We start from the raw sequence: 21623 nt of genomic DNA on the forward strand, positions 1-21623 counted from the left end.
CCTAACATGGTCTGACTGTTAGTAAGCTTTTATTATCTCTGGGCAATCAATTTACCTACCAGATTTAGAGCGATGCTTAAAAATGGTACTGGCACCAACAAGAGAATTAACATGTCTTTTATTGCACCATCTGGTGATTTTGTTACTTGGAGAGGGCCAAAGTGTTGGGGTGATATATTTCCTCTGCCAGCTTCTCTGGTTCACTGTCAGAGAAAACAACTCGCTGTCCAATCTACTGTACGGCTCAGCGATACTCTACACGCTGCAGTGGTGATAAGAGGGGTTGGAAACTCCACAGTCCTCTGGGAATTAGAGCCTCAGAGCTTATATGGAAGTTCTCCATATAAGAACCACACATTGTACTTACAGAGAGAGCGTTAATCTGGGAACGCAGTGCGGTTATTTTAATCCCTGGCAGGCAAAACGTGATAACCATGGAGTGGGGTGACTTTGCTGTGGTTATAAAGAGAAGCAGCAGTCCTCACCTGCCCTTCGTGTGGCTGTTCCAGCACTGCTCCTCGTCGAACTCTGTGAGATTGCCCTTGATGCAGATGCCATCTGGCAGGCTGGACCAGAACCTCTTGGACTCCTTCAACTTTTCTTTGATGTCAATCACCTGCCATAGGCCAAAACAGAGGACAGAAATATATTAGGTCGATAATTTTAAATTCTAAAAGCCGAGAAGGGAGGGTGGCAAGTGAAAAAAGTGAAGTTGTCATGCTTGAAAGTAAAGTAAAGTAGGCTACACGTATGCAGTTATCAGATTGAATATTAAAGCGACTGCAGCTGGTTATGAAACAGTCTCCAATTTTAAATCGATGCCTCTATATGACCTGTATAAGCAAACACAACCATCCGCGAGAACACTCGCTATTTCTACATTATTATTCTTAATGTTTGGCAAGGGGTTGGTGGCTCCTTAAATCAGATTAAACAGGCTGCTGTTTACATTTTTCCAGGTAAAATTACAGTGAGGAGAACTGTTAACAGGAGGAGATTTTCATTCAGATGAATTTACTTTTGAGCTTATATTTTCTGTTATGACAGCAGAAATGATACTGTTTTTGTCTGGGGGCTTCTGAAATAAACAAAAGACAATCAATTAAAAACAGATTTAAAGAAACAGTTAAGAAAGCTTTTACTACTATATAGAAACAAAAAGGCAAAAAAGCAGACAAAAAAAAGAAAAAAACAAAAATGAATACAACCGTCTCCAAGAGTTCCATCTCTGTCTAGCAGTTTGACACATTGTGATTTTAAACATTCATGTGGCAGCTAAAGTTTGTGTAGTTGCACAAGGCCTTCTGTTCATTCCCTCCATCAGGAGAGAAGTTCTGTTGTTGGACTGCCCAGAGTTCTTTTTCTTTCCATTTTGCTTCTTGTCCACTTGCATCCATATTGTGTTCATCCTTGATTCATACAAGACAGACTTGGGGTTTCGAATTTGATATTTGGCATGAGCGGTCACCCCCAACTGATTCCATCTGGACTCAGCAAGAAGTTTGAGCGGGTGACCAGCAAACAGGCCAAAAAAAGCAAAAAGCGAAAAAAGAAAAATGAGAAGAAAAAAAAAAAAAGCATGAGGACTCATAATGTGCAGAAGCACTTTGAGTTACTTTTGTTGTTTCGATATAGAATAGAACAATCATGAAGACAGAAAACACAGAAGCCAAACAAATCTGAATATAATGAAAACAAATTCATGTGCACTTTACAAGTGCTATGGCCCTGTTCACACCTTCCAATAAATATGTGTCTTGGGTTATCCAAAGTGGACAACTGTAAGTACAGGTGTGAACGCTCCCAAGACATACTGAGATCTGATCGTTCAGACCACATTCAGAGATCATCTGGGTCACATATGGCCACATTCTTTCAGCAATGTGTCCTGGTCCACATTGAAATCCTGCCTTCTCAACTGACGTCCTCTAAGTAAATGGAAGTACATTCTTATTCACGCCCAAACAATCTCATATTAATGTACGAAACAAGAAGAAGCCAAAACAACAGGCAAAACGGATTGGAATGGGCGATTTGGTTTTCTCGCCAAGGAACAGACCCAGTCTGTGTTTTGATTTCACCAAACTCCTTGCAAATTATTTTCCTTCAGCAACATTTGGTTTCTGCAAACTGAAATCACGTGAATTGACGTTTATTTGCATATAGTTTGGGGAAGTGAGATCCACTCACATGCCGTCACTCAAGACGCGTGAGGAGACAAAAAATGTCAGTTGTGAACTGGGATTGGATCAGCCATGACACACGTTAATACCAGGCATAAACAGGAACTAAACTTCTGTCACAGGAGAGCAGGATAGATGCAGCATGAACACCAATCCACCCAGAAAATTCAGAGATACTTTTAAAGATTTTTTAAACTTAAAGTAGTTCAACATTTTGGGAAATATATTTGCAGACAGTCGGGTGAGATGATCAATACCACTGTATGAAGCAACAGCATTACATAAAGTGTGGAAAACGGGGTGAAACTGCTAGCCTGGCTCTGTCCAAAAGAAACTAAATCTGCCTATCTGCACCTTTTAAAGTTCACTCATTAAAATATTTTACTTGTTTAATCGGTATAAAAGCCAAAGTGTAAAAAAACACAAGTTGCTGTTTACAGACAGTTTCTTAGCTGCAGTGACTTGTAGCTGTAGCTTCATATTTACTGTACATACGTGACATGAGTCATATGAATCGTCTTATTACTCTGATTATTTACTACAAGTAACTGCAGAATAAACTAGACTGAGAATATTTTTTTCAAATGATAAAACAGTATGCTCTTTTTAGATGACAAAAATAAAATGACTGCACAAAATGTTGCAGAGGTGCGTTGGCTACATAATGTTTTTGCTTCCTCCTGGGTTTATGAATTCAGAACTGAAGCAGAGTACAACTACACAAAAAGCCTAAGAACACATGTGATCTGCTTAAGCACTCAAAATGAATGAAAAATAAATATCATATCCAGCATCCATAAACAAAAAATGAAACCACAACCCTGTATTAGACAGGTGATGTTTTCACTGTGTGTGTGTAAGTGTTGGTATGTGTGTGTCTGTCTGGCCATGTGTTAAAATATATTTTAGCAAGAAAGAGCATTGTTGATGGGTCATGACCTTCTCTGTGAAATTCTATTGCTTTCAACAGTGTCGCAATTTTTTCTGTAAATTGTTTTGGACTTGAACCAATTTCACCTGCTGAATTCTTGAAGGCTCTGAAAAGCAAAGACTGCAAAATATGTCTCATACAATTTATGCCCATATATTTCACAAATAACATCTGATTTAATGCAAAGCCCAATGCCTCTGTTCTTAATCTTTGTTATATTACAGCCAAGTGGCAAAACTAAACAATATGTGGATGGATATATTTTCCCCTAACTTTAAAGACAAAACTCTCTGATATGAATAATTGTTGCTCTGTGTAAAAGTTAACAGTGGTTGTTATAGGTCCAGTGTGTAAAATTTAGCATGATCCATTGTCAGAATTTGCAATAAAATATTCATTAGTATGTTTCCATTAGTGTATGATCACCTGAAAATAAGAATTGTGATTTCATCACCTTAGAACGAGACATTTATATCCTCTTGGACAGGCACTGCCATGTTATACTGGCATGTTACACCACTGTGTCTTCTACAGTAGCCTAGAATGGACAAGCTAAACACTGGCTCCAGAGAGAGCTTTTTGCAAGTTTTTTCAGCCACCGTACATGCTTGGAGGGGGAGGATAAGGGGAGGTGTTTGCAATCTTCAAATTCACTGCTAGATGCCACTAAGTCCTACACACTGGTCCTTTAAATGCATCAAATGTAGACCGCCATGAAAACACATAACAAATATGTCCTGGCTCATCAACGGCCCATCAAATACCTTGATAATTCATTACAAAAGCAGTCTATAATAACAAAGCAGAGAGGAGGTGAGCCAACAGCAGACATTGCTGCAGTAAACGCTGATTTTCCATCAATAGATGTCAGTTTAATACCTGCTCTTCTTTCTTTATAACTCATGGTTACCTTTCTAACAGTGACTAAGTCTTTCACAGCAATCTATTTACATACTCAGCCTCTATATTTTCTACACACTGCCAGATATAATGTATATTTCAAACAGTACAGGGATTAATAAACGTAATAATTTACACACCCTGTTAGCAGATCAGGTTTCATACATTTTTCACCAGTGGTAAATGTTCTCTTGTCTTTTTACACATGCAACCTGTTAACAGATCAAGTACAATGTGTTTATGCATGACTTCTTGATGGTATCTGTGTTCCCCAGTGTTGCCGTTTTATGAAATCTGTCAATCATGTGAGCTATAAATCGTGGCTGCACTATGTAGAGGCGGTGTGCTTTGTGGTTGGCGGTCAGTTCACTGATAGCTCTGCTGTTTGAGGCTGCTGGAGAGACAGTTAAGAGACAGAGAGTGGGAGCTATCAGATTAGCTCTTCCAAGCCTGAGGTAATAACCCAGTGAGCGGCAACATTTCTTTATCTTGGCTTTGGCTACAGGCCACAGTAGCCTGTAGTTCATTCAATAAAGCCCTTGCTGCATAGAGTAAACACCCCATACAGTATAAATTAAGTCTGCTGCTCGAGGGTGCAGAGAGTTTGACAAGTTATATAACTACCTCTCATTATGCTAAATATTTAACAGTGTTACACATCTGCATGTGCCAGCTGTTGTTATGAAAATTATCCCTCACTGAGATTCAAAAATTAATTTGGGAACATGTAGAAAATGGAGGTCAACTTTGTGGTTATCTAATTAAAACTCTTAGACACTGACTTGGTAAGACCACTTGCCCCTTCCTCTCGTGTCTGTCCCACCTATCGTTCATCCTGAACTCTGAATCACGTGTCAAACTGATTTTGAAATAGTTTCACTGGATTTACATATTTTAATGCATTCATCTCTCTCTACCCATTTCTTGGACTTATTTTATTGGACTTCTTATGCTGGATTTGCTACATTAGTATTGGATCCGTTATAATCCTATTGTAGAATTATAATCCCATTGCTGTATTTTGTACTAACTGTTACAACTTTCTGTTCATGTTTTGCAATTTCCACTTTCCCACCTACAGCTACTGCACTCCCTGCTGTCGGATGATGAAAGATCTTCCTTTAACTTTTACCTCCAAAGGTTCTTTTTTGCTTATGTCTGAAGGTTTCTCTCCCTGATTTCATAGAGAGTTTATGCTGGGTCAGGAACTATTGCTGTTATGGGCCTAAAAAGTCTATTATAGATAATGTAGGTGATACTGAGCTAAACAAACAAACCTGAAATCGACTACAAGCCTACAGTGTGCTGCTCCATAGATAATGTGGTAGTTTTTATGAATAATGATACAATCTTTAAATCCACTAGATATGTCTATCTGTAAATACACTTGTTTTTTATTGGTTGGTATGTATGTTTAAGTATCTAAAACACCTAAAATATAGTTGCTGTACACAGTTCAACTGCCATTCTCAAGCCAGATAATCAGACTGAACTGTCATTTCATTGCACTTAATTCATTCAGCCTGACACATGTTCATATTAGCAAATTTCCTGGAAGTTTGGAAGATGGTTATTTTATTTTGTTTGGTACTAAACAGTCAGTAACAAGTGACATATCAGTCGACACAGAAGTTGCTGCAGTGGTTGCTAGGACCGTTTTCATTTGGATCAAAGAAATATGTCACTAAAAAAAAATATATACCACGACTTGTACAGCTCATCTTCGCTTGTCGCTTGTTTTTCATGAATGTAGCTTGGTAGCCCTCTAGCTATGTGAGAAGATGATGCAGACATTCTTAATCCCAACCTGATTGATTAATTGTTTCTCTAACCAGAGGAAACAGGCATCCATGGACACAAGACCAGACCTCTTTGAATCATTCAACAAATCTAACATGTTTAACTGACAAAAAACAAAAACAAAGCAAATGTTCAGACCTTATTGTGGTCAACAGAAGGACGCAGCACAGTCTGCTAAAACAATTAAAGCCACGAGCAGCAAAAAGCAGGTTTCAGGTTTCTCAAAGGTGAGCAAGTGTCAGAGGGTTTAATTCTGTTTACAGGTGCGAGACCAATCACACACTTGTTTCAGCACCACAAAGCCTGCAGCATTTCAACAGCTGTGCACTCGAAAGTTCCTTCATTTGTTCTCCTGACATGGATTTGAACAAAACACGGTGTGTGCTTTCAGGAGATAGCACAGTATATCTCCAGAGAGCTACACGCACTGCTCATACTACACTCTTTAAAAGGTAACCATTCATCAGTTATGAGAAATATTTTATAATATTTTTTCTTTCATCTTTTTTTAATCATTTCTTGTGTTTGTAACTCAGCAGGAACAACAGCGACACAAACAGGCGACTGGCAGGGAGCAATGCTGCAAGTGGAGAAGGTTGAAAGCAAAGATGTACAAGAAGCAGTGGTATATTATAAAAAACATATCTTGGGTAAGGCTATCTGACAAACTTTAAGCCCTTTTGAGGACTTGTGCCTGGACTAACTGTGTCCCCCTCCACCTCAATCACAATCCCACCCCCGCATGTGGAAACCAGTAAGAACTAAATAAAAAGAGAATTCAAAGCACAAGCACACACATTTACAGTATAAGTGACCAAGTAAGCACATATGCACTCATGTACGCACACACACACGGCCCTCATCATGTCCTAGTTACACTGGGGATTTGAGAGTGCATACAGTGAAGCCTCTGGTCTTAACAGGACATGAAAGGGCCTGTACCAACAGGATGCCACTGCAGGAGACTGCCCTCGCATTTGATGTGGTAATCCTGTCACGGAGACACCAAAGCTGGTTAGGTTTAACACACACTGGTGTGGCTCTGATTCATGAAGGCCCACGGCACCCCGGCACTGACAACAAAATATGGATCGCATCAGAACGTGCTCGGGTATTCTGCTTGAACTTTAAAATTTAACCCCAGTAATGTGATATTGATACGGTCCATTCTGACAACTCAGCGTGGGCAAACAGGAACATTTCAGGTGAACTGGAGGCAGGAAGGATGGATAACTTTATAAACATATGCATAAATAAATCCATTTGGGAATGAATGTGCCTATGAAAGTATAATACAGTGTGTTACATCTTTATAACATAATGTGCATTACACATAAACAGGGTCAATAGTTCAGTATCAGCACAGCCTATCCAACAAGTTCTCTTGTTCATAAATAAATGCAAACATACACACATAAGCGCACACACATTCTAGACAGAGGGTGAACTGTGAAGACAAAACTATGATTCTTTACATGAGCGCCCAGGGCAGTGAGTCTGACTCCAGCTACAATAGTTAAAGCTTTCACCGCATGTGTGCTGGCGCTGCAGCCGCAGGATTAGATGCAGCTGAACCCTCAGTGTCTCTCCTTGACTCGCTGGTAGCCCAGAGTTCACTGCTGCACTGCTTTGCCTCCAAACAACTGATAATATCATCTACAGGTTCACTGGTAAAAGAGATCGAGAGCAGTGATACAGGTTTTCCTCAGTTGGACACATTGTACCTGTTTGTTCTCTAATTTAAGATTAGACTCAGTTGCCAGTTTATTAAAGTGGAAATAGACAGCTTTTTGCTTTAACTCATAATTATGCAGTAAATGTTGATTGCCCAGTCTAAACACCATCTGTGTTTAGACCGGTTCCTTATAAGCCTCGTTTTTTAGTATGCAAATATGTCTGCCACTGGGCATGATTTTTACTGAGGAAACAATGTCTGTATTATAGACTAAACTGATGAATAAATTCACACGTTTTTAAAAGAATGTTTTCTTCTAACATTACTTTCCTATCCATCTCAATGCCAACCCTTATTATGCAATGCACATCTTTACAATACAATGCCTTTTCCCAAATCCAATATAAAGTTTTGACAATTTCAATGTACCCCTGCAATGAACAGCCTTCTTTTTTCTCTCTCATTGCCAAAGTAGTGTTGATCATTTCTTCATAAAGGTAGCCTCTAACTCTGAGGAAATGGAAAAAGGTTCAGTGTTTTGGCATATTTGTTCCCCTGTCAAATAGTGTTTCCCATAGCAGTACCATCCACGGTTGAAGGGAATTTTGCAAATAAAGCATAAAGCCTGGTGCTCTGTTTAAGAAAAAAGGACACAATTTTGACACTCACATGAATGGCGTGTTGATTGCAAGATAAGGGAATCTATCTAATAAGCTATAGCGGCAGATTTATGATTTTATGATTAGCCAGCTGCCTACATCCACTTTTCAAGTCTGACCAAATACTACACTCACAGACCATACTGCATGTGCGTTGGGAGGGCAGTAGGTCACTGTAAACATTCCTCCTCTTCAGACTGGCTGTACAGAATGTGTAGCTGCTCTATGGAGGCATCTTTGGACAGACAGAGGATTTGAATGATCTAACCTTTCCAGTACATTTTAAAATACTGTGCATCCAATGTCTATACTCATCTGCTCTAACCTGCTCTACTGGCTATTGAATCTACACAGTTTCAATAGCCAAAAATACAAAACAAACCCTATACGAGCGCAGTTTTACCATTCTAATCTCTTCCCTCCTTTCCTTTGTGTACGGCCTGAATTAAAGATTTTATTCAAACAAATCTTTATCCCAACTCGCCTCCTTCTGGGTTTGGTGAGTTGTGGAAGTGGTGTCAAGTGCTTGTTGATCTGTCAGACCATGTAGAGCACCCTCCAGCCATGCATGTTAATGCAGGTCCAGTAACTTTAATTAGCACTTTCAGGGATCTGATACACCTGCTTCATTTTCCAAATAGCAGTCATACAGTCGACTCTGGAGAGCAGTGATCTAACATTATTAAATATGCAGACAGTCAAACTAATTGGAAAGAACTGATTTACTCAACTTCAGTCCAGCTTCTCATTATAATCCTTTTTTGAATTTTTGCTGCCATATCACGAGTTCTTTGATTATATGAATGTTGTAAGTAGGTGTATGTACTTTCTGTCTGTCTTAAAGCTGCCTGGCTGTCACTGTTAGAGTTGTGCACAGAGTGGGAGTGGAGCTGCAGCTCACTGAAGCAAGGATTTAACACTGTGATTGGGCCCTGCTTACGTCTGTTAACAACAGTGACTCTCTGCCCAAGAACACACACGGGCCATTAACAAAGTCTATCTTAATCGATTTCACAAAAACAAAGTGATCCACTATGACTCACTGTGTTTAAGAAGAAAGCATTAATCGCAACCAAAGCACGCACCACCGGCCTGTCAGTCCTGTCAAATGACTCACACAACAGCCGATTTCGGGAAGAATGAATAATAATGAAAAGTGAATCTTTTAAAACAAGCACAAATAAGAGCAGCAGATGGCGAGGCTGTGAAATTAAAGCAGCATTTACAAAAAGGTTGGTTAAATAAAGATGAATTGAATAATAAAAGAGGATACTGGGGCACATTGCCACCTTCACTCTTCAGTCTCGGGGCCCTGACAGAAAAAGCCCAGAGCTGATCTGAGTCTAGACAAAGGACCAGCCATAAAGGCCTTGCAAGATGATCTCAAGGTGCATTCAGGCTCATGTTGAGTTAAAAGCCCAGAACGTGGTTTAAATACTAACAATAGAATTAAAATCAATACAGATTTTCAGGGGAAGTCAGTGTCAGAAGGCCAAAATGGAGATAATGTGTTTCCTCATTTTAAACCCAGTAAGAAGAACCCTGAATACAGCTTTTTTTTTTTTAACTAGATCTGGAAACTAGAATAAATGAATCAATATTATATTATTTTACTGTCTGTTCATTTGCATGGCCCATTCCTCCAACAAACAACAAAACAAACATTCCTGCATATTAACACACCATTATCTAACGGGACAAACATTTTCCAGACATTGGGCTAAACATAAACATTATCCAAGCATAAACAAAAACATAAAAATCCCACAAATAATGCTCCAGGAGACATTCCACAATAGAAATATTATAAACACACACCGCCTGCTAAACACAAGTCATAACACACAAATCCAAACAAAACAAAAAACTACATCTGCATCCATTAGTGCCACACACTGAATGTTTGATCGAGTCCATAAACAAAGTCTACAGTATAATAGAGGCTGAGGATTTTATCTATTCTATGTTGCATTTCTTCTCAAAAAAATCAACACTGACACGCTTAGCGTCTCCCTTTCCCCTCATCAATGCAGTCAGCAGGGAGCATGAGAGACAAATTAACAAGTTTGAGAAGCGGCAAATTTTAAATAATGCATAGCAGCCTTTTTTTTTGGAAAATATACTCGAAAGGGGCAAGTTTTGTAAGAAAAACAGGGTCTGTTGGGAGTTACTAGTAAGTTGCGCCCCCTACTGGCCGTTTAAGAGGAGTGAGGAGTAAGCAGTTGGTATAGGTTATATTTTTCGAGGTTTAAAAGAATTGTGAATCACCACAATCATGAGAGGTCCTTGACTGTACATTCATAAAGGTACACAAAAAATGTTAGGCTGATGGATCCAGTACTATGTGAGATTAGCTGCCCCTCACATGATTATAATGAAAATAGGATGATATGAAGCCATATGCGATGGTTTCCTGAATCTTTGCACCTTTAAAGGCACTCAAAGCATTTTTTCTCAACTAGTTTATAAATAAAATATGAGTTTTAAGATCAGTTAGAACAGCTTTTGTTATTTCACATAAGAAATTTCAATATTTGTTTTTTTTTTTTAATCTGTGCTCTTCTCACTGGTTTGAGGTGGACTGACCTATATGTCATTTACTTCTGTACAACATTTGAATTAACATGTGCTGGCAGATCAGACCAGAACTGCCCAGCTATATGGCACAGATTATTTTAGTTTTATTTAAAGTTAAACTCTTGAGTAACTTTTGATTATTAAATATTATATAAAAGAAAATCGTAAGTCTTGAGCGTGAGGAGAAAACAAGAATTTACAACTGTCTTCAAGCTTATGGGCTTAAGTGCTATTCCAAATCAGTAGTGTGAACACCACCCATACATATTTATTATACCCGATTAAAATGTGTTTAATTAAATAAATAGGGCACAGCAAACTGAATGTAATAATCTGTTTTAAACAAAGCCTACTGAATTGTTTTCTGCTTGACTGTGATATTGCCAGTCAAAACATGTTGATCTGAATACATTATTTCTTCTGGCGATGACTGATAATAGTTGCAGAACAAATGGCAATAATGATTGGATTTCTTGGCCATCACTGGTCGATGGCCAAAGCAGCATACTGTTAGTGAAAAGTACACAAAATATCGTCTTTAAGCATTCTGTTTTGTATATTATGATAAAAATCCTTTTTGAAAACACACATCTGTGACTCCAGTAGTGCTGCAATTATTAGCTGATTAACTGATTAGCTGATTGAAAGAAAATTAATCGCTGACTATTCTGATAATCGATTAATCGTTTCAGTCATTTTTTTAAGCAGATGTGTCAAACATTTTTTTCTTTGTCATTTATGAGAGTAAATGAAGACTCTTTGGACTGTTTTATTGGACAAAGAATCAAATTGAAGACATCACTTTCGGCTCTGGGAGATTATTCACAATTTTTTGACATTTTATAGACTAAGCCAATATTCCTTGAGGAAAAAAAAAAGCTCAATCACAAACTAATCATAGATTTTTAACCATGTAAATGTTCATAACAACAATGCAGTTTCCTCAGTTTTAAAAAGGTTCTGAAATTTATAGTTGAACTTAGTTTTAAGATAATTTCCAATCATGTGCTTATGTTCAATTCATAAGGTGCTGAGCATAAATTGTTGACTGACTGATGATTAATCTGCCAGTTATTTTCACGCTTAATCGATTAATCGCCTCTTTGCATTCTAATGTCATTCTAAAAGAGAGGTGACTCCTGCGTGTTTGTATCTGAGAAGAAATGTGTGTTTTTCTGTACCGTGATATAATGTGGAATCACTGATAATCAGAGCTGATGATCGGGATGAGGAAGATGCTCTGGCGCTAACCACAGCGCTCAGAGGCAGAATTTTCTAACTGGCTTGTGCTATGACAAGCACAAGTTTGCAGCAGTGGCCTAGGTAATATGCATAGAGAGATAATCCAAGAGCTCGGGAGCTGCATCTTTTCAGCCATTACATCAAGAATATTAAATATGTTTTGCCGTTGGACTTTCAGAGGTGAAGAGGGTGGAGAGGAGAGTCCAGTCCTGCTGCTGTTATGGTAGGACCAAGAGAGAGCAGGAGCTTCAGTATTGGTCCTTTTCATTTCATATAGACAAGAACAAAAATACGTATTATTCCTTTGCTCTGTGGTTTCTATTTATCCATCTAGATTGTTTTGGTGTGAGCTGCAGGGTTTTAGAGAGATCACCCACAGATATATCTGCCTTCTCTCAAATGTAATGGAAGTAGATGGCAGTCGGCTTTGAAGTGCTCAAAACGCCAAAGACATATATTTGAAAGACTCGACAGCAATGTCTCTTTCCAGAAATTATGACCCGGTTACTGAAGATAATCCACAGATCTTGTTGTGAGCAGTTTCATGTAGAAACCATTTTCTTTCTATGATAGAAACCAAGTAGTTTGGCGCTTTGAGGAGCGGAAATTCAAGTGCCATTGTAGCCATTATATTTGGGAGAAGGTGGACATCTCTATGGCAGATGTCTCCAAAAGGCAGCAATTCATTCCAAAACAATCTAAATGGATAAAAAAAAATACTATAGGTTAAGAGGAAACATATGTATTTTTGATTTGGGGGTTAATTATCTATTTATTGTGGCAGGGTTTCTAGCATGATAAGAATATGTCAGCAGGAACTTACACATGAGATCTGTATCAGCAGCCACCTCAACTTTTAATGTCACATCTATCCAAAGTAATGCAGCTTTATGTAGCATAACTGATGCAGACCAAAGGATATAGATGCAAATTTGTCTCATTAAATGTAGAAATATGTTTCAGGGGCTGTAAAGGCAGTGGCCATTTGCACAGCAAAAGTACGATTTTATTTTTGTTTTAAGTGTCACACAACAGGTGAACTGCTTCATGCAATATTTGGCCCTTTTTCTCCCGATTATGTCTGCAGCTAATTACATAATTAGTGGAGGCTCTGTAACCATAATAATTTGTCCCACACATCTGTTAATTCCAACAGCAGACAGGAGATATAGTTAGTATGCAATTCACAACCTGTCCCCATGACAACTGCTTTACCCAATAACCTTCATGATTTTACTGCACCCTGTTTGTGTGAGTGTGTTTGTGCGTACTTGCTACGCCTGTAATTACATTTGCAATACAGTCATAAAATAATATGGTGATATTATACAGTATTTACTGTACTATCTGTTGACAGGAGCCTACTGTTTAGACAGATTGTTAGACATGCAGCTTCAATGTGAGCACAGAAATGAGAAAAGTTATGGACCAAAATTTGTGCAAAACAAGGAATCCAATCATCACAATCATTGTAGCTGGGTGTTTTTTTTTTTTTTTTTTTGTTTTTTTTTTTTTACAATCAGTTAATATAAATATTGAAATTTCTTTCTTGCATTTGAACTGAGAATTTTGTCTTGCTACTTTTTACGAAGCAGTGAAGATTTTTGGACAGGGGATAGTTCATATTAAATTTGCATTAGGGGGCCGGGCTGCGTCTGATGCAGCTTGTAAAAGGTCAGCTGTTATCAGTAATCAGGCTCAAGCACATGAACAGATTTGAAACATAAAACTCACTTACTAAAATATGACTGGAAAGAAGGAACAAGAGAGCAGCCAGTGCGGATGAACTTTGCATAATGGACCTCAGGTCTCTGTCCTATTCTGAGCAGACTGTGTCAAACCAGATATTGAGCTGAACAGAGCTCCTTCAGTTTCTCATTGATATCAATGAATATGTGCGTACAGAACACCCATGAACTTCTGAGAGACTTTCAGATTTGAAGTGGTCCTTCTCTCATTTACTGTATTTTTCAATTGCAAAACTGAATACGCTGTTAAGCACCACAAATGAATGTAAAATATATTACTTTTTTCAACAATGTTAAAGGAGAAATATGTAAGATCCTAGCATTCAAAAATGAGTACCACAGTCTAAATAGTGAGGTGGAGTCATAGATGGTATATTAAATGGTTGGATCTCTTCACTGAACACAAATAAACAAAAATTATAACTGGATAACTACACACAATGACAAGTCCTACACTGTCAGCTGATCGTCAGCTGTTTATAACTGAAAATGTCAATGTAAAGCTAAGCCTGTTTTCCTGAAAACAAAACCCCGCTGTTTGAAAATACGCCCTCTGAAGTTGGAGTTCAGTGACTGCTGCCTGACTCCAATAACACATTGCTCAGTTTAAAAATTATAAACATCTACTCCTTCTAAAAGATTATGAATGATTTCTAACTACACATAAACAGACAGTAACTCATTCGGTGAACATTCAGCATTCATTTCAACTTAAATAAATGTGAAACCAGTAAACAAAAGCAGTAATTCTGGATCAGAATGGAAAGGAGAACATGCCTGCTGTAGTGTTGTTGCTGGAGAAGCCAGGATTTCAATTTAGCACGTTTCCTTAATCTCTGATGACATATTCTGACCATTTTATGATGTGCAATAAATATATCACATATTTTCCCCTTTTAAAGTATAAAAGGAACAGACTATTACTGATTAAAATGTTAATCTGCAAAAATAACTGGCAAAACATTTTTCATATAAACTCCCACTGTTCTTCCTTACAACAATTTGCTAAAATCTGATTCCAAAAATCTCTTGAACTGGTTACTTGTTGATTGCGCTATACATAGATTTGCCTTTCATTTCTTCTCATAATGCTTTGAGATATTTATTTTGCTCTTGCTGAAAAAATAGCAATAATTGTTAGCAATAATTTGTTTATGTGAATCTGAATTTGACCTATTTACCATGATGCAAAAACTGTGAGATAAATACAAATAAAAGTAGTTTGGAAGGTTTTAAGGTAAAAGCACCTGTGCTCATGGAAACATCTGTGCCTTTACAAGCCTTTGGGAGTAAAAACTGTCGATTGACTCTGGATCCGTACCTGATTTATTATTCAGGCAGAAAATCAAAGATGGACAACAGATGGGTCAACACTGCGATAATGACTCGATTAGGTCCCAGGATGAACTAGCCTACAGGCAAATGAAACACATACCATCATTCCTAGCATGTCAGTACCAACACTTTGTTTTGTTATACACACACACACACACACACACACACACACACACACACACACACACACACACACACACACACACACACACACACACACACACACACAAACCTTAGCCTTAAAGACCTATATCTAAAACTTTTACAGAGTAGCCCCACTGTTGAGACAGAAACCTTGACTTGGAGGACTTTTTTTTAGCCATCTCTTAAACGGTCCAATAGAAAATGACAGCTATGAATTTACACAGAAAAACAGACAAAATATAAATATACAATATAATATTTGCATATGAATATGACCAAACTGTAGCTGTCTCCAGCTGAATAAATGTGCATAATAAAGTGAGTCATAATTTATGAGGCATCTGCTAATCTTATGAAAAATAAACAAAGGTGTGCTTTATTGTTCCTGCATAGCTAAACCTAAATAATATATTAGTTTTGTCTTTGATTTACTTTAGTTTACTTTTCCGTTGATCTGTTATTATGAAGCAGTAATATTGGCCCTCAACTGATAAGGGTGCTGAGCAGTTTTAGTACAGCACATTCATGCTAAACAAACCATGACCTGACTAATGTAAGCACAGATGGAAGTTTCATACACAGCTGGTTTTGTGTTCCATCCCAAGGGTAAACATACCGCTCGGTGGAAAAAGTCTTTATAAACAGATGCTTCTCTGAGAGGTAAAGTAACTAAAGCAACTTTAAAAATAAAAGTTTGACAAATACAGTAAAGCATCAAAATTAAAGCATGCATTAACATCTGGACTCACAGGTGAATAAATCAGTATAATTATTCAGTGTTCAACGTATGCACATTGGAATATATACAACATTACACAACCATATTAAATCTCAAACCCTGAAATGATAAAAATATTCTGCTGTGCACTTTTATGATTCATGGAATACATGAGTTTAAATCCCTTGCATGTTGGTGTTAATTAATTTCAAGAGACATTAAATGTATAAAATGCAAATGTGTTTATGTGTCATGCCATAAATTGACTGGCGAAATGTCCAGTGTATACTGGAGCAGAATCACACCCCTTCATTAGTACAACAGTAATAAGCAGGGATGGAAATTAATGAATAATTTACAGTGGGGTTGGCATCAGTATTGATTGACCTTGGGCGAGTTATAGGCACAAAAACAACAGAACTGAGTGTAATGGATTTCTTCTTTACTCTTGTGTCCGGCCTAATCGTCACACAGTGGTGCTGCATGAGAAACAAATCCTCTCTAACTTCTGCCAGACTGAAACACAGGACTGGAATCTGGCCTTTGGTGCTGTCAATTTTTAAGAGCACAAAGGCCAAATGACAGGACAGCAAGGCCATCACATAAAACAATGCAATAATGTTATGAGTTTATCTTAGGAATTAAGGATGATTTTAGTTTACTCAGTTTTTGCCTAATTTGTCAACATAAGTACAGGGACACTGGAAGTCAGGCAGAGGTCGGTCTATATAATGACGTCATACTAAATAATATAGGATATATAATCAGTGACTATAATAATGAGTTAGTATCTTAAAATAATGAGAAACTTTATCAAAATAGTCGAATAATTATGAGAACATCTCTCATTATTTTTAGATAAAGAGTCATTATCTTGGACACGAACTAAATATTTTCAAATACTTATTCATTATTTTGACACAATAAATCATTATTTCAAGAAAGTTACTTGAGATAATGGCTTACAGGGTATGTTTTTTCATCACACTGTTGTCAATGGGCTTCCATAGAAAGAAATGGTGCGTCCAGCAGTGCAATAAAAAAAGAGACAAGCTTGTATAATGGGGCTCTAGTTGTTTGTCACTATTAAGAAGCACTCCAGTCAGCAGTGTAAACCAATTTGAATTGTAGAATAACATTACGCTTCAGGGTAGGGTCAAAGAAATTATTTAGTTCATATCATGTTGACACCTCTGTTCATATTCGGCCAGACTGGAGGACTGCTGAAATTCCTGCCCTGCTCAAGAACAATAAAAATAATAAACAGACAACGCTCAAAAAAAAAAAAAAAAAAAACAGAACAGACATGGAAACTGTTCAGCAAAGTAAATGTCAGTCATCAAGGTACAAATATTATGAACCAAAGCAGAAATATCCCATAAACGGAGCGGATACTGTAGCACTGCTGGACAGACTGCCTGTATTAACCAGTCTCAGCAAAAAAACGAGAATTATCTAACCTTTATAAACAGGAAAGGATAAGACTGCGGAATCACTAAAAGTCTGCCAGTTTCTAGGTCACATGTAGACCAACGGGAACCACTTCATGGTAACGTGGATTGAACCAGTCCCTCTGCACTGGGGGATTTAAATTATATAAAGCGTGGCTAAGATGTATTTTAAAAAGTAGGGAAATCTCCAAAGGGAAGCACCACAAAATGGTCAGTTCGTTGTTATGCTCATAGCAATGGGGTTAGCTCACTTCAGACACAATGCCCCTGCATTTTGTGATTCAGTGCTTTGAATAATGCACTAAATAGGATTTCCTTGGACACACTGTGGTTTATTTCAGCTCGCCTGCATACCCACATAGATGAGTTAAGTTCACAAGGCTCTGCTGTGTTAAAGCAAGGTAAACACCTTCTACCTCCAGGCAGATGTGCAAACCACACTCTGTCATGGGAAACAGTGGTGGGCTAAACAGCCTGGTGATGAGCACTGAGGCAGGAGCTGAGGCAGATTCCAGGACATGCTGTGGCTTTCTGGCAGCGGCTACTGACAAGCTGCTCAGAGGGTAAAGAAGCCAGGTCTGGTGGACCAGTTTGGGCCCCAAATTTAGCTTGAGATGGGAAATGACTCTCATTGCACTGCAGCTGAAGGTAATGTGGTGTCCAGAGTGTGTGCTATAGGAGCAAGTAAAGACTGGTGTTATACAACTGAAAATCTGCACTCAAGTAAAGGTACTGCTACGATAAATGAAATATTACATAACTACATGGAAACTACTCAGTGTTAGGTACTTTTGTAACCATTGATGTTTAATGTATCATCAGTAGCAGGCATTCAGTTGAAAGGGGTTTCTGTTTCTCCAGATCATGTTTGAAAAAATACTGCAAAAGTGCCATCTTGGATTCCCTTACAGCAGATGAAACACCTTCTAGACTGTCACAGTGCCCAAGACAACGTGATAAAGGACCACCTCAGAGTGCCCTTCCAGTGGGTAAAATATGATAAAGAAGCCTGCAGAGTGCCCTTCCAGTGGAGACAATGTGGTGAAGTGTCCTCTAGAGTCGCCTTTCAGTAGACAAACTTGATAAAGTGCCTTCTAGAGTGCCCTTCCAGTGGGCAAAATCCAACATATGATAAGTGCCCTCTAGAGCAGCGGTTTCCAACCTGTGGTCCAATCCGCAAATTACAGGGGGTCCCCAAGGCTTTGTTTGCTCTGGGACTGTGAAGTTAGATTTACACATTAACTAAAACCACAATTTGTACAAAGGTTTGTATCATCTCGCTCAAGCTCTGTGACAATGAATCATCTATTTCTTTTTGGTGAGGATGAGTGAGTATAAGCCTACTCTAGTGGTTGTTAAAAGAAAAAAAAATGTTTTACTAGAAAAGAGACATTTACCAAAGGCAAAGGTTCTAAGAATGGAAACAATTATAAATTGATGTTGTTAATTTTTCAAATCATTATTATTTTGGTGTTTATATGTATGTGACTTTTGATGCACTGGTGCTCTTTTATTTTATGCTCCTATACCTCAGACAGTCTGAGTCTGCCACTGCTCCAGATCTTCAGGGTAATTTACTCCTAACTCCTTCTCTGTTCTGGTCAGTGGTCACCCCAACAAACCAGCGCCTAATTGCAGCTATGTTTGTTATGTCAAGATTTTAATTGGCCACTTGCAGCCCGCTTCAGTAAAACCGGACTGTCCTTTTAAAACACTAAATTAACACCATATCACAAAGAAACTAACAGAGGTACAATTACTAACCTGCCTGTGGAGCCTGATGGGAAATTTAAGAGGTAAAAATATTCTAATTATGAGTACACTTAAACTGATGATGATTTTTTTTAGGTGGATCTTTTTTAAGTTGCTAAAATACCTTTTGTTCTACAGCAGTTTATTGTTTAGCTACTGTGCTGGTGCTGCTTCTCTAAACTGGGGACGTGCCAAATGACTATCGATAAGTACCTCATATAACCAAATTAAATAATCCAAAATATCCCTTTAAAGTAAGAGAAAAATGACAGACAAAAGGATGACTGAAGATGATAACGTGAGTAGTTGTAATTGATTACTTTCAGCCCTGGGTGTGAGTCACTGAGAACATTCTGTGATAGAAAAGTCTCCTTGTTTACCTCATGGACGCACTTGCAGGTTGAGGTTTTCTCTGAGGGCACCGGCTATGAAAAATGGCAACAGAGATGATTACATCCTGTCTGTTGGTGATTTAACAAGGAAACTTTCACTCACTGCTACATGACAGAGTCTAGTGATTGGTTAATTAATCAGAGTGTCTCCAGGCCAGCACACTGAAAATGCTACAGTACAGTCTGTGTACAGCATCACGATGCATCCTGTTGGCCACAATGTTGGTATTTACATGCAGCAGGATGTAAATGAACCTTTTTTTGCTTCCATACACTATACATTTAAATGAGATACAAGGAAAGATGTGATGAAATGTATTGATGGTCATTATATTATATATTGGTGGCCCAAAAGAAGTCTTCAGCAGCTCTCCCCTTGGTTTCCAGGTTTATTGTTTGTCATTAAATTTATGTGGAAACATAAAATCAGTTCTGTCCTCCACTTCTAAATTCAAGCTGCAGCAACCCGCTAACAAACAACAAATAAAATAACCTCCTGTATTTTTCTATCGTGTCTATGTAGCGAGGATTACGGTAAACGATGTTGCACAGGGGGGGATGCACATTTCACAACTTCAGGCAGGTTTTTGAAATCTGAGTCCACGTTTGAGATGTCTAGGTGTGAAAGGCTGTCGGTGATGCTCATTACGCCAGAGTGGGTGAGACTAGAAATCTGATACGAAGTCTTTGTGCCATCTCAGCCAGACGTTTTCCAACACTGTTGATTTTGTCAGAATAAAGTCATGCAACACATTCTTGTACTCTAAGATTTGTAAAGGCAAGTTCCCAGAAGAATGAAGCAAAGGAAACAGGAAACTACCACACAACAAAACACACTGTGAGCATCTCCCAAGCAGCTGTCCACCACAATAGGTGTCTGTCCTTCTTTTTTTTCTTTTGCAGCAGACACAGGCACACTGACACAGAGTACCGTGAGTTCATTTTCCTTTCAAGCTCCATTTCTGCCCGATTATGTGTTTTTGTGACAGACTTGAGCATTAAAATCCCCAACAACCTCATCCATGAAGAATATTTTACTGCTTAATGCATTGTCTGTGATGTATCCGGTGGTGTGTGCACTGCTAACTTAGTGAAGCATGAAAACACTGTTTAATGTGAAGACTACAGACATGTACAAGATATAAAAAAGGGAGAAAAAACTCCAAATAAACCTTGACAAAGTAAAGCAGGTGGATGAAGGCTTGGCTGTGATGATAAGTAAAGTGAAGCTGCCTTTAAACACTGAGGTGTTAGAAGGTGGCCACACTGATCTGTTGTGTCTGTCCACGAACATTAATCCTAATTCATTTTCAGAGACAGGTCTCTGTTGAGCGAGCACGGCTGATTACACATCAGTCTCTGTCAGATTTCCATCTCTTTTGACAGAGAGAATCACCTCTGGACAGACGGACTCATCACCCTCTATTAAGCCACAGAGGTGAATCCTGGGCCAATGCAGTTCACACCATCCCATTACTTCAACTCATTATTAATAGATATCAAAGGAGGATTTAAAACAGCCCAGCAAAATGTTGGAATGATTATATCTTCTCCAGCTCAATTTTTAATTTAATTTCCACAGAACTGTGGGGCTGCACCCAACTCAGGATTTTGACAGTCCAGTTGGATTTGGCTGTTCAATTAGATTATTCAACTATTTGTTCCTTTTTTTTATAGTCTATCACGCAATGTTTTATCGAAAGGCCAGATTTTTTAACGGGTTGTGGTTTGTTTGGGATGTTCAGGGAGACAGAGATGTTCACTTAGCATAACATAAACAAGAAAAGGTTAGCCCTCAGAGCTAATGTGTGCTAACCATGGCTGCCAATTTGGATTAAACAAACGTAGGCCTATGTATTATTAGATGACATCATCTGGTGAGGAGACTCAGCCTGCTCCACCTGAGTTTGGGCTTTTTTGGGCAGTTATCTATCCCGCAGGTGCAGGGAAGGTTTCCAGTGTCTGTTATTAATCATCCAAGCTATGTACTTATTGCTGTTGCTGGGCAACATGTTGGTTACTCTACCCATAAAGCTGAGTTCAGTAATGAACATAATTGCATGTTGCCTCTCCAGATTTGCCACTCTGACCCATCATTGGGAGACCTCTTGTTTTA

At 38.4% G+C, this 21623-nt stretch overlaps 1 protein-coding gene across 2 annotated transcripts in view; it reads right to left on the reverse strand.

Annotated features, from left to right (window-relative positions):
* Positions 1–21623, reverse strand: part of gpc6a (glypican 6a) — a 201874-nt gene that overhangs the window by 11398 nt on the left and 168853 nt on the right. For both annotated transcript variants that reach the window (XM_084715489.1, XM_084715481.1), the window contains one exon: positions 486–616. In XM_084715489.1, coding sequence (XP_084571615.1) covers positions 486–616 — 131 coding nt within the window. The remainder of the gene's footprint in view (positions 1–485; positions 617–21623) is intronic.

Source organism: Lutjanus erythropterus, chromosome 1, assembly GCF_056507025.1.
Source record: "Lutjanus erythropterus isolate fLutEry1 chromosome 1, fLutEry1.hap2, whole genome shotgun sequence".
Taxonomy (NCBI): Eukaryota; Metazoa; Chordata; class Actinopteri; order Lutjaniformes; family Lutjanidae; genus Lutjanus; species Lutjanus erythropterus.